The sequence below is a fragment of the Melanostigma gelatinosum genome, assembly GCF_949748355.1.
Source record: "Melanostigma gelatinosum genome assembly, chromosome: 6".
Classification (NCBI taxonomy): domain Eukaryota; kingdom Metazoa; phylum Chordata; class Actinopteri; order Perciformes; family Zoarcidae; genus Melanostigma; species Melanostigma gelatinosum.
In genome coordinates this window covers 16,349,986-16,361,453 of record NC_136639.1, presented here as the reverse complement: position 1 = coordinate 16,361,453, position 11,468 = coordinate 16,349,986, and the positions used below count along the sequence as shown (strand labels likewise).

The 11,468-nt window shown below is 41.5% G+C and overlaps 2 protein-coding genes across 2 annotated transcripts; one reads left to right on the top strand and one right to left on the bottom strand.

Moving 5' to 3' along the window:
• Positions 1 to 201: 201 nt before the first annotated feature.
• On the top strand, positions 202 to 5,092 carry LOC306778135 (D-amino-acid oxidase-like). The gene is made up of 11 exons (XM_079269533.1): positions 202 to 327; positions 854 to 1,049; positions 1,145 to 1,259; positions 1,591 to 1,667; positions 2,094 to 2,159; positions 2,648 to 2,702; positions 2,861 to 2,965; positions 3,042 to 3,124; positions 3,370 to 3,487; positions 3,698 to 3,796; positions 3,877 to 5,092. The coding sequence occupies exons 2-11, from the start codon at positions 856 to 858 to the stop codon at positions 4,000 to 4,002; spliced, it is 1,038 nt and encodes a 345-aa protein (XP_079125659.1). The 5' UTR covers positions 202 to 327; positions 854 to 855; the 3' UTR covers positions 4,003 to 5,092.
• A 603-nt stretch (positions 5,093 to 5,695) lies between these two features.
• On the bottom strand, positions 5,696 to 11,194 carry svopa (SV2 related protein a; the record flags this gene model as incomplete). The annotated part of the gene is made up of 16 exons (XM_079270779.1): positions 11,053 to 11,194; positions 9,794 to 9,951; positions 9,500 to 9,585; positions 9,313 to 9,411; positions 8,816 to 8,887; positions 8,518 to 8,642; positions 8,360 to 8,423; positions 8,098 to 8,223; positions 7,866 to 7,994; positions 7,704 to 7,777; positions 7,467 to 7,543; positions 6,969 to 7,073; positions 6,405 to 6,516; positions 6,241 to 6,322; positions 6,001 to 6,090; positions 5,696 to 5,908 (listed from the first exon to the last, which is right to left on the bottom strand). The coding sequence occupies exons 1-16, from the start codon at positions 11,085 to 11,087 to the stop codon at positions 5,696 to 5,698; spliced, it is 1,647 nt and encodes a 548-aa protein (XP_079126905.1). The 5' UTR covers positions 11,088 to 11,194.
• Between the last annotated feature and the right edge of the window lie 274 nt (positions 11,195 to 11,468).

Here is an 11,468-nt window from a genome sequence, read left to right as displayed (position 1 = left end):
CCACCCCAGATGTCCCTGCATGCTATAACACGGTAGGCCTATTTACATTCACATGAGAACTCGCGGAAAACAACATGTGAACACGTTGCATGTCCTCGAATAAAAATAGTGTAAAAGAGGCACTGATACGTGGTTTGATGGTTGAGCTTTGAAGCTGCTGACCCCGCCCCCCGCTCACGTAACAGTTGCGACACAGGGTGAGCGAATTACTGAGTTGTTGGTGTGACCAACTTCAACGACAACTCCTGCAGTGGCCGAGGACGAGACTGAAGGTGAAGAAAAACGTTTTGGAAATCATACAGCTTCGGTTGTGAGTGGATCATCTAGGTAATATCTGCATTCGATCTGTTTTTATTATGCAACATTTAAACAACTATCTTTCCACTTAAGCGATTTGCTCTGGAATGCTGCTTATATAAATGTTTGTCCGTCATGTTGTTCGCTCAGTTACATAATATTCTACTGTCCTATTATTAGCTGTATAGTTTTTAAAAGTTTTACTCAGATGAAGTCCTGACTCTGTTACCGAATTGAGTTGTCTAACAGATTGTAACAGTAGGAAATATTTATTTTGATGTTATCAAGACTTTGCAAACTTCTAAACCTAATACTATATACTACTACTAACACCAATAATGCATTTTAAATTATGCATTGTTTAATGATATATGAAATAATAATAATCAAATAATATTTTTCATCATATCTAGTCTATTGTATTGGAATGCAATACAATTCAATAGCGATCTAAATTGTCTTCCTATGGATGTTGGCCTGTTAAATCCTATATCCTATATAGGATGCATTTGAGTGAGTCTCATATGTAAATGTGTTGTGTCTCATGTTAATCCAGACATGCGGGTGGCAGTGATTGGAGCTGGAGTCATCGGCCTGTCAACAGCGCAGAGCATCTACGAGCAGTATCACTCCATCATTAGTCCTCTGACCATTGAGGTGTATGCGGACTCTTTCACTCCACTGACCACTAGTGATGGAGCTGCTGGCTTCTGGCAGCCGTATCTCTACGATAAGGGCAACGTCCAGGAGACGTAAGTGTATTCTCCTTATCTCTCTTTTGATTCTCCACTATATCTGTAAAAAAAATGGCAAACATTCTTGTGCTGTATTTTATCCTCACTTTTAGAAAATGGAATAAAGAGACATTTGACTACTTGCTAAGCTGCCTCAGTTCACCAGAGTCCATACAAATGGGTATATTCCTTCAGTCTGGCTACAACCTCTGGACTGAACCAGCCCCAGTGAGTAGTGCATTGTTCTTGGTGTCAATCTGGCCTCAAAGATAACATATGACCTAAGAGGAAAAGCATTGTGCAATTAGTTAAAATGTAACCTCATATAACTAGTTCATAAATGTATTACATACCGGTGCAATATCTACCATAGACACAGTTCATTCGTGTTCAGCCTGACTTTGTTCAGTCACACAAAGACGGATGTCTGCAGTGATTGGAAAACAATAAGAGAGAGGCCTCCCCAAGGATTGGGATTCTCCATTGTGACAGCAAACTCATACAGCCAGGACACGTTTAGGACATGAATGATAATATCTCGACTCGTTTTTGTTTGCAGGATCCCTCATTTAAAGATATTGTCCTGGGCTTCAGACAGCTCACAGAACGAGAGCTGAAGCTGTTCCCCGGATACAAGTAGGTTTCCTGCTGAAACTGCCTTGAAAACAAAACACTGAACATAAAGCAGGGCTGCATCGAGTTAGTTCTCTGTTTCCATGTCATGCCAAACATTTTACCCTTCCCACGTTTGATTGCAATACACTGGCGTAGATCAAACATCAAGAGAACAGCAAGACATCTTTTAATGACACGTACACAAAACCAAAAGGAAAATTCTGAACATTTTGTTTACATCTGCAACATTTCAGGTAATAAATGCTTAGAAAGAAAGAAAGAAACTGATGTTTATTTCTTTGCAGTCCAAGCACATCAGTGATGTTTAGAAAATGTCTTTGTTTTTAATCATACTAAACACAATATTGCATGGTTCCCAATAAAAGATAAAACATTTTTTATGGATAGATGATCTGACTCTTCGAATCTCTCTTCTAATATGTCCAGTTATGGGTGGTTCAACACTGCTCTCATTGTGGAAGGTAAAGCATACTTACCTTGGCTGATGGATTGGTGAGTCAAGACCTGAGTTGACCTTATAGGTGTAGCTGTAGCTGTTTGATACACAATTTATTACGCAGTAATAAGATAAAAAGAAGCACCTTATCGCTTTTATTTATTTAGTGTGTTAACCATTTTGTAGTATTGTCTAATATGTATACTGGTAAACTAAAATGATCCCACAGTGCAAAGTAAAAAGCAGTATACAATCAGTGGTCACTGAGAGAAAACTACTTCCATGTATTGTGCAGGCCGGGGAAGTAATGCTGATTTAGACAGCTGCGGCATGGGAATGTAAATGTTTCCATCGAACAAACTGTCCTCAACACACAACTCCCTATATTCTGTGTAGATGTAAATGACCACCAGATGTTGTTGAGAAGAACTAGTTCAGTTTAATCTTGTCTAGTTTTAGTTTTACAGAAGAGTAAAAAGTGTATTTTTCAGGAGTCGTTTTCAAGTGCTCATAATACATAATATCTGGTTTTGTGTTTTCTCAGGTTGCAAAAAAGGGGTGTGAAATTTTATCACAGGAAAATAGAGTCTTTCAAGGAGGTTAGTGAAGGCTTTTCAATATTATAGTTGCATGGTTTATTCTATATTATTTAAAGTTTTAGGATTGCTTTTTATCTGTTATATCATAAGAGCCAGGCTGTTCTCCAAACAGGTTTTATTGCTTGTCGTTATGTCTTGTCGTGCTTCCCTGTATTTAGCTGGCAGAAACTGGGGCAGACGTGGTAATAAACTGCACTGGGGTGAGATCAGGAGAACTTCAGCCGGACCCTGAGCTGAAACCAGGCCGTGGTCAGATAGTAAAGGTGAGAATGATTATATAACCCGCTATAAAGGCACCATGGGAACAGTGGTTGCACCTGGTTGTTATTTGTTTTTCAGGTGGATGCTCCGTGGCTGAAGCATTGGATGATTACCCACAAGTCTAAAACAGAAGTCTACAATTCACCATACATCATTCCAGGGTAGGTCTGGTGACACAAACCACTCATGATTCAGATACACATCATTTAGGAGCCAACTTCTCCTGTAAAGTTTGTAGTGACGGACAGGAGTGCTGTGGATTTACAGTATCATACACATATTGCATCGTGCCAGCAAAGGTTGCAGTGGCTATGCTGTGTTGACCACAGTGTTGTTTTCTGTCAGAAGATTTTGAATGAGATGTGTTTTTTGTCGTCAGAAAGACAACGTTTTTCTGTGTCTGCAGGAGTCGCCTCGTGTCAGTCGGAGGGATTTTCCAGTTAGGAAACTGGAGTGAGGAGAACAACTCCACTGACCATAAAACAATCTGGGAAGGCGCTTGCCAGCTCGAGCCTAGTCTCAAGGTGAGATTAAGTATTTGTCTAAGAGCCCATCAACTGCAATACATGATTTACAATGAGTCTTCTGTAGTGCTTAAGTATGTAACATTTTGCATTTGATGTTTGTTAGAATACTTACAGTGTAATTCTGTCCTCAAGCATGTTGGTGAACTTGATTCTTCAGCAAAGTGTCAGGCTTGAGAAAGGTTTATGTCTTGTTGTTGCTAACTTCAGCATGCCAGGATAGTAGAGGACTGGACCGGCCTCAGACCTGTTCGCAGCAAAGTCCGACTGGAGAGGGAGACCATCCAGTCTGGTTCAACTACAGTAGAGGTAAACTTTAACAGCCCAGCAGTACTTTAAAAAGGAATTTTCAGTCATTCAACTTCTAAAATATTGTGGCTCTCATTCAGGTGATACACAACTACGGCCATGGAGGTTTTGGTCTCACCATTCACCGAGGCTGCGCCCAGGAGGCTGCGAGGCTCTTCGGTCAGATCGCGGAACAAAAGGGCAAAGGTCCAAAAGCTCGATTGTAAATTTGCACTTCTTTTTTAAATTCCAATCTCAGTGCCTTGTATCCCATACTGCACAAACTGCTCTTGTTTGTAATTCACATTCAGAGCAAACATATATTGGGTTGATTACGTCACTTTAAAACAATGTTTGTAACTTGAAAGAGGAGACACTACTCACGTCCATTATTAATTAACAGATGGCTCATTCACAAGGAACAAAATAATAGTTACATTTGTAGGAGGTTTTGGTAATTAAAGCAAGTGTACAAATCTTTGAAAATGTTCTCAGTAAATGAAGAAGAAGTAGACAAATTTCCTAATAATGATTATAACTTATATAATCACCTGATATAATCCCACTGTTTAGTAATAAATAACAACATGAATCTACTGCTGTTTTTGAAAGAATATTTACGATAATATCATACACATTTACATCCAGTGCATTCACAATAATCTGTGCAGACAGACACTTAATGCAGCTCCATATATCAAACACTGGCAGGCAAAGAGTCGGCTTGCCGAACCTGAATTGTTGAATCTCTTTTTTCTTTTTTTAACAAAACTTTGCTCAGTGTGTCACAGGGCAAAGTCTGTCTCCACATCACCTTTGTCACATACAAAAGCAAAGACAACAACTAAACCAGGTATTGATACATTATTTACAAGACGAGAAAGACAGAATGTAACATCCTGCTAAGGGTTGTGTATATGTACGTGTAGGTCAATGTGTGCACTGCCTCAAAGTCTGGTAGAGTTGAGATCGTAACACCAAATACTTGTGTTCGTGTCATTTAAAAAAAATCATTGAACACTTGCTAACTAGGTTGAGTCTGCTTTGACTTTACGAATACGTCACCGTTAATGTACTTAATGTTGTCTTCAAATGTTCCAGTTGTGCTGTTGATTGTGAAATATTGTCGGCTGTATGATTATTATGCTCTGATGAAGGCTTCGGCAGATTTGTCATGTTGTGAATAAAACTGCTTCAAAATGATCCTTTTTTTTTTTTTTTTAGCAGAAAACAATTATCATCCATGTTGAAATGTGAAATAATACTAACACAGGGTTCAACACAGTGACTCTCTGTGCAGTCTGTCCTTTCACTGCCTTAACACACATGAATCGTCAATAAAGTGTGTTTTTCAACAGCCAAGTTGTGTGCACAAGATGGTGCTCTTTCTTATTTGCGTATTTATGTCCACTATGCTGACAGACACAGCTTTTTTAAGAGACGTTCTCTCAAACACAAACTGAATCGGTAGTTTTAAGGCTCTTTGAAAAGAAGCTTTGAAGCTAACACTTAAACCCACTTTATTCTCCTTTTCTTCTTTTGCATTAGAAAAGAAGGATAAAAAATACTTTGCTTCCAGTATTTGAATTCTCACTTGACCATAAATGTTTCACATATTGTTCACCATATATTTTCTCAATCGTGCACGTGTGAAGGTCATTTGGTCTTTCCAGTTGACCCACGGGCAGTTATTCAGTGGCAAAACTGTGACAGCAATGGAGGTTGAAGACGATATAATATGATGTATAATAGTGTGCTGCTTGGCTCTCTGAAGCCACTGTGGTGCCTAAACTGAAGTCATAGGATGGGACTGGAGATGGACACCGAAGCTGGATACGCTTCTTTTTTTTTTTTTGCCTCTCCTCGCGTATTTTCCTCACTGTGGTCACCAATCTCAGTTGTACTCCTGCCGACATGTCCTCAGCCCTGGGAAACAGAGTCGGAGGGGAGGATTCCCTCTGAGTTTTGGGAGGGGGCCCGGCCCACCATCTCCTGGCCCCACTCGCGGTGGCTGGCCTCCTGCAGGCCCCGGCCTGTTGTCTCAATTGGCAGTGCGCAACAGGCAAAGGCGGCAAGGAGGCAGCAGCAGCAGTACACGGAAAGAGCCAGGGAAACAGACGACTCCAACATCACCTGCAGGATGAAACCCAGGGTCCCCAAAAAAAATGAGCAACTTTCTTGGGTTGTGATGTGTTAAAATGACAAAACTTACAGAGGGGTGTTACCTGTGCTACAAAAGGTGTAATGAGGGCACCGACTCTGGCCATTCCACTGCTCATTCCCAGACCTAAAGCCCTGGTCGCTGTTGGGTACACCTGCAGATGTTCAGAAAACAATGAGTAGGCTGCCCTGATGTTCCATTTACCCAGCTATTGATTGGATCTGAGCGCTACTAGTCACTGTATGAATTTTACTCAATACAAGCAAAAAAACAAACCGCTGGCAGCTCTGGTTAGATATCTTACCTCAGGAGTGTACACATAAGCAGCCTGGAATCCTCCTGCAATGAAAGCTCTGGCGACGAATATCAACACTGTCATGGGTACTCTGCAACAGAGAAAACAGTTACGCTGGATAAATGGTGGACCCACAATGTCATGTTTAACATTCTCCTCAGTGTCCACCTCACCTGCCAACGCAGCCATAGAGTGGGATGATGCACATAGAGAAGACGAAGAAACACAACGCCATGGTCTTCCTCCTCCCCAATCGATCAATAGCCCACAGTGTCACCAGCAGTCCTATGTGACAATGCAAAATTCAATGTTTGTAGAATATAATATGCTGACTTGCTCTTTATTTTACAGTGGAGTAATTATACATATAATGCGTTCACTTATTATTACCATGACATTTTGACACGTCATCGCAGGAAAAGCAGAGGCGTAGTTAATAATGTTAATGATGGCTCCATTCTCTTTAGGTAAGCCAGTAGTTTTGTCAGTTAGCCGGCATGACAGCAGGGCCTTGGCACACCTAAATGGAATGGGGCCATCATTAATGTTATTATTAACTCCTTGCCATAGTGCCCTCCATGAGAACACTCTATTAACATTGTTATGATGATGATTTACTTGTAGGTTATGGTAAATATAAAGTAATTATCATACAGTGGACAAAACATGCCACTCTAACTAGAATAAATTTACAAAAAATAAAATAAAATCAGTGAAGACAATTAACTTATGTGTACCTGGGAATTCAGATAAGGTGGTCCACAACAGGTCTTTGTAGTCGTCAGAGTCCAGATATTTACACTCCAAGTTGCATCGCAGCTCCCTCTTGCTACCTTTGGACACTAGAGGGAGGTATAAAACAACAGAAAACGGGATAGTACACACCCAGCACAGGCTTTGATCTGTGATTTTGCAAAAACATACTGTACAAATGTGGAGATCTTTTTCATGGCAGACATTCAGGCCAGGCATAGTAGGAAAAGCACAGGTGTAACTAACATTAACGATGTCTCTGTTCCTTCACGTGTTACAGTAGCCTCTGCTCTTGATGCTATCTCTTACACCTGTGCTGTTCCTGCTAGCACATGTATAAATGTCTGATATGCCGATCTCCTGGTATAACACACAAGTCACTGAACTACAAAGTCCCTCTTATCAGTGTAGCAAATTAATATGTGTGCGCGTGTGTCCTTGAATGTGTGAAGACATCTGTCGGTGTTGGAGCAGTGACTCACTTCCACATGTACCTTCCTCCTGAAACAGCTCTGTAGTGAGCAGCACCAGCCCATAGTAAGAGAAGGCATTTGCGAACCTGAGGAGAGAAACAAACAGGATGAATCAACAGTGGGTCACGTGATGTGAGAAACTCTGCACTTGGAGAACATTTCATTTTGGAGAATAAGAACAAAAAGGAAATCAGTGAGTAATGACTCAGGATGTGAGTGGGTGGCATTGTCATTCACTCCATTTACCAAATAAACCACAGCAGAACTGTGGTCCAGCGAAAGTCTGATGAAAATAAATCTTGAATCTTTCCTCGTTCCTCCTGAATAAAAGAACAGATAAAACAAACACAATAGGGAGCATATACATTAATAACATTCAGTGAATTTTATGTTTTGCAGGTCTTTCACCTGTCTGTCAGCAATAAGTTTTCCCAGTGGCATGGGTGCTCCGTTCTCTGTAGCGATGTGCTTCAATGTGGCCAGAGCTTTTTCCTGGTTCCCTGTCAGCACGTCGTATCGAGCACTCTCTGGTAGCCACTGTTCCCACACCACCGAAAAAGAGACGTGTCAATTGATTAAGCTGTCATTTGTTCTGCTTACATATTGCAGAACGTCTCAAGACCGATAACACCATACTCACAAAACACAGGAGGGAGAAGAGGAAGAGAGGAATGGTGGAAAGGCCGAGCAGCCAACGCCAGCCCAGAGTGGGCATCACCAGGATGGCCAGGAGGACCTCAAACACAGTGCCCAGTGCCCAAAATATCTACAAGGCAAAGTCAAAATAATGTAAAATCCTGCTAGAAAAACAGAGCATTTCAGAGCTGTGCAGTTATGGTTGCATGTTTTGCCATGTCCGCACCATTAACACTAGATGCACGATTGATAAGGGCAGTTCATACCTCAATCAGCAGGATGCACGTAGCTCTGGACTTCATCGGCAGAAACTCAGAATACAGTGTCACCCTTATAAGGAGGCACATTTCACAGTTAATCCAAACCCTCACATCATTAATTATTAACACTTCATTTTTAGAGAGATGAATGAGGGGAAACTCACGACTGTGGGGCTCCTCCGATGCCAAAGCCCACCAGTGCACGGAGGACGAGGATCCAACCATAAATAGGTGCAAATGCACTCAGCACGCCATAGAACATAGTCCACAGCACACTCAGCTTGAGACACTGTGTGTGCACACAAACAAAACTTAGCTGCTGGATACATTATGGTGATCTGATAAGGCTCTTCATTCGGAAAAGTTGAACTTGCAGTGTCTCTAAAGTAGATCAAATGTGTCTTACGGGAAACACAATATATATCACCACACTTGTACAACAGAGGCTTTAGTAGAACTTACTGTCTTTCTGCCGTATCTGTCAGCTATGTTTCCCCAAAGAGAAGAGCTGACCATCATCCCAATAAACACTGCCTGCACCAATAAAAAAAATAAAAATAATAAAGTTTTAATTGGATTGCAGCAGTTTAAATGTGCACATGACTGTAGTTTCACAAGATATAGCTGATATAATGCACATCCTGTCATGCATGTTTTTAAAGTGTAGACAGGACTGCAGCTTTTTGTTTCGGCGTGAGTCACTAAAAGTCACTGAATCTGTTTTTTTTATGATTATCTTCTCATGAAAATTGCATTAATCACATCTCAATTAAAAATGTCCACCATGTAAGGCCTATCTATGCAACTCACACAATATTTAATGGCATTAGACACCCGACTGTTTTCCACAGGGTTGTCACTGCTCAAAGCAAACAATCCCGAAGCACTTTACCAACAACTATGAGGACGGTCATACAGCACTGCAAGTAAGAGCACTTTACAGACATTAGAGTCATTACCGATGTAAGCAGGGCCACCTCGAGGCTGGGCAGCCTCCATTCACAGTGAAGCTGTGGGGCTAAGATGCTGAGGATCATCATCTCCATAGCATCAGCCATCTGAGCAAACAGAAAACAACTCAGAGACACATTCTATAGCATGCACACACTCGTAAATAGTGTATTTTCCGCAAAGAGCAGTTCTCACCCAGGCCAGCCCAGTGAGTATGGAGAGTTTCAACTGAAATGTCCCAAAGCCGATGGCCTCGACGGCATCTTCTACCATGAATGTGTCTGAGGGAATGAGAAAATATTCAAAGCGGTATTCAAGAATTTAGGAGACGGAAACCTTCTCTGAACAGTGAAGAGCAACTACAAGGAACTAAAGTTGTACGGGTGAGGTTGAGTCCACTGAGTGTCGATATTTACCGATGTTGTGGAGGTGAGTAGGAGTTTATCATGAAAGACAGGGTGTGTAAAAGAAAGCCCTGTCATACTGTACCATCAGTTGGATTGGCAAACTCCCGAGGAACTGGAGCTCCGTCTGCAAGGGCCACAGACTCCAGTACAGTCTGCTCTGCAATCCTGATAACCTGTTCTCTATTCTCGCCATCATCCTCGGAGCGTGTGCTCTCACCTGTGCGACGGAATCGGATGATACTGCAAAAACAAACAAAAAAACAATTAGAATAAGTATTTTAAAAGCCCAGGAGGATTAACTTCTCCACATTGTGTCTGGTCAGGGGCGTTTCAGAGGACTAGCTCCAGTACAAAAATAAGAGTCAGAGGCTAGTTGCCCAGGTGATCTTTTTTCTGGCTGTGATTTTGTAAATGGGTGTTAATATCGTCCAATGGGGGAAACATGTGAGGACAACTGACAGCCCCGCAAACTGCACTTCACTGCTTGGCAAGCTCAGAAAACCGAAATACCCAGAGATATGACTGTTGTCTACAGATGGAAGGTATAATCTTCTCCCACATGTAGATAATAATGGTTCATTAACACTGAAACACTATACGAGAACTCTGAGAGTGCCAGTGATGTCTTAATCACTGTAATTACATAGACTTGCAATGGGAAGTATTAGTGATGCAGATGAGTCTATCAGATGTCCAGAAATGTAAACTGTAAAAAAGCCTTACAAAAATATGTCTTTTCTTAGACCAGCATCCTATTTAATTTAGAAATTCTGTGCATTATTACTTTTTAAGTCATTCTTGTAAGAAGACTGGGCTGTATATTGTTATTTCACTGTATGTCTTTGAGAAATGTCCCTCATGACGGCCAGGCTATGGACTGGAATGGGGCAACCTTTAGATTAATGTATGAGGTTGAAATAAATCACGCTCGGCACTGAGTCATGACAGCAAACACAGTTACAAGTTCAGACAGAAAACTGAATTAGCTTAGAAATCACAGCAAACCTGCTTTCAAACCTATAAATAAATAAAACCAAAATAGTCTCCTTGGGAAATGCAATAGCTTTCGATTGTAACAAACTGTGTCTGATGCTAAATTGTTTTTATTATTCCCTTAATGTATGAACATATCCAGGTATTACCCTGAGTGATGTTGTTATTGAATGACTGACGCTTTTCAGGAATGTCAAGCTATTTGTGGTCCAGAGAGCTAACCAAGCAGAGGCTGCACGAAGCGAGGCTGTCAGAGGACGCCGCGTCGGTCGAACATGTTATCACGGCTGACAATGGACTGAATAAAACAAAATAGGCGGTGATGTGCAGATTGCAAGGTTTACTCACGGCAGCTGTCTCAGTTGGAACAGATCATCGTCCATTTTGGTGTTTACTGGCTGGCGCTCCGTTTGGTCTCATCGCCGGTTACATTACCACGACGTACAGCGATTTCAGCACCGAGGAGAGCTACCTGCTTCGAGTGTCCGCCGGCAGCCAATGAGAAACCGTCCTGCGCGAGTCACAGCCTATAGTCACAGCACGAGACACACAGAGAGGGGGAGTGGATTGGACGAGCTCAGGAGGATCGGACACTATATGAATGTACAATTACTGTGGTCCTCCACATGACTTATCAACACTCACATGGACTTGTTGAATCCTAAAGCAGCAATATGCAAAGCTGGGCCCAGATGATGAGAATAATCACAAAAAGATGAGATGTATAATGTAAGCTTAATAAAAAACAACAACAGACTAGACAA